At 38.2% G+C, this 2,096-nt stretch overlaps 1 protein-coding gene across 1 annotated transcript; it reads right to left on the minus strand.

Moving 5' to 3' along the window:
• Positions 1-1,284: 1,284 nt before the first annotated feature.
• Positions 1,285-1,692, minus strand: LOC145107088 (uncharacterized). Its single transcript, XM_079043959.1, has one exon. It carries the CDS (start codon positions 1,690-1,692, stop codon positions 1,285-1,287), a length of 408 nt encoding a protein of 135 aa, XP_078900085.1.
• Positions 1,693-2,096: the final 404 nt, after the last annotated feature.

Here is a 2,096-nt window from a genome sequence, read left to right on the forward strand (position 1 = left end):
GTTCACTTTTAATCCGGAAGTCACATGAAAACATCTTAGGATTCGGGCAAGGTTCCTTCTGTTACTTCTACTCCATTCACCCACAAGAAGGGCATCATCTGCGTAAAACAGATGTGATATTTTCGCCTCACCATATGGGATTGTGATACCTTTGAAGATTCCTTTTTTCACACACCGATTTCATATCAATGTTTAGGTCTTCCATGACGATAATGAATAGAAAGGGGGATAAGGGGGTCACCTTGCCTAACCCCCTTTTCCATGGAAAACTCCATTATGGGAGAACCGTTCACAAGGACGGAAGCTCTAGCAGATACAAGGCAACCTTTAACCCATTTACTCCATTTCTCACCATATCCCATTTGGTTTTGGAGGGAATCGAGGTACTCCCAGTTTACAGAGTCAAATGCCTTATCGAAGTCGACTTTGAAATGAAGGATTTTTTTCACCTTTTTTGCCCATGAATATGGTTCATTGACTATAAGTGGTTCATCAAGTATGTTTCTTCCCTCTACAAATGCCGACTATACTTCATCGATGTTGTGCCCAATGACTCATTTCAATCGATTTGGAAGTGTCTTCGATATAATCTTAAATACAACCAATGAGGTTGATTGGTCGGTAATCACCTGGCTTGAGTGGGTCTTTTACTTTTGGAGCCAGTGTTATAAAGGATGAGTTACATCCCATATTGACCTGCCCGTGTATCTCAAAATGTTTTACGCATGAGAATATATCTGCCTTTAGTAAATCCCAGAGTTTTTTGATGAATTTGAAACTAAATCCATCAGGTCTTAGGGCCTTCTCATTCCCACACGCCCAGACTGTAGATTCAATTTCTTCAATACTGAAAGGGGCCTCAAGCATGTTACTAACATATGTACTTAATGAACGAAATCTATGATTGAGACGCTTTGGTCTTGATGGCCATTTCTCATGGAATTTGTTGCTGTAGAAGTAAAATACATCTTTCTTGATTTCTTTTGTATCTGTATTCCATTCACCATTGATTATTAGACCATGGATTTGATTTTTATTCTTCTTATTATTAAAGTACCCATGAAAAAAACGAGTGTTTTCATCCCAGTCAACTGCCCACTTTATATTTGATTTTTGTTTAAGATCAAGAATGACCATCCTCTCCAAATCAACGATTTTCTGAAAGCCCACACTTCTCTCCTATATCTCATCATTACTTAAGTTTCGATTCTCCACAACTATGTCAAGTTCGTGGATTGTTTGTTTTAGATTTTTTTAGCTCTATCTTCTCCTTTGGGAACTCAGTTATTCTCTATTTCTTAATTTCATTTTTAGATATTTTAGTTTTGCTAGTAGAAACATGTTAGGGATCCCATACCCAACAAAAGTAGCCCAGGTTTCAGTAACAACTTTATCAAATCCTTCCCGATTCATCCATGAGTTGAAGAATCTAAAAGGAGGTCTCCCAAAATCTTGAGTCGAAGTATGGAGAAGGATTGGGTAGTGGTCTGAGAGCTCCCGGGGTAGGACCATCACAAAGGCAGAGGCTAATTGATCCATGAATTTAGGGCTCGTAAGGAAACATTCTAGCTTGCTCATCTTTAAATCCATTTGACAGAAGTAAGTGTACATGTGTCCACCCATACGAAGGTCGAATAGTTCTGCTTCACCAATGAATCGATTGAATGCATACGCAGTTGAAGGGCTGATCATTGTGTACCATAGACATTAGCCATTATCATCCTCTCCTGAATTATCATCTAGGTTCCAATGGTGATTTAGAAATGCATGGTTTTGATTATATCTTCCACTTTGTAAATACGGTTATCCACGTGCTTACATGTCCTCCAGACCTGCCTGTAGCGTGAATTGTAAAGAAACCATGGTCCATGGAGCCCCAACACATTAATGTTATCTGAATCTGATAGTTGCGTTTCTTGTAATCCGATAAAGGAGAGATGATTTTGGTTTTTTAAATGTCTTACCCAGGAGATCTTGTGTACCTCGCCAATACCCCTTATGTTTAAACTAAGACAACTCATTTGGATTTCTTTTCTCTCCTGCTTTTTGCTTTTTCTTTGCTTAAATAAATCTTATAAATATTAAATTAGGCTTTA

The sequence above is a fragment of the Lactuca virosa genome, chromosome 4 (assembly GCF_052849685.1).
Source record: "Lactuca virosa cultivar CGN04683 chromosome 4, Lactuca_virosa_CGN04683_v6, whole genome shotgun sequence".
NCBI classification, from domain to species: domain Eukaryota; kingdom Viridiplantae; phylum Streptophyta; class Magnoliopsida; order Asterales; family Asteraceae; genus Lactuca; species Lactuca virosa.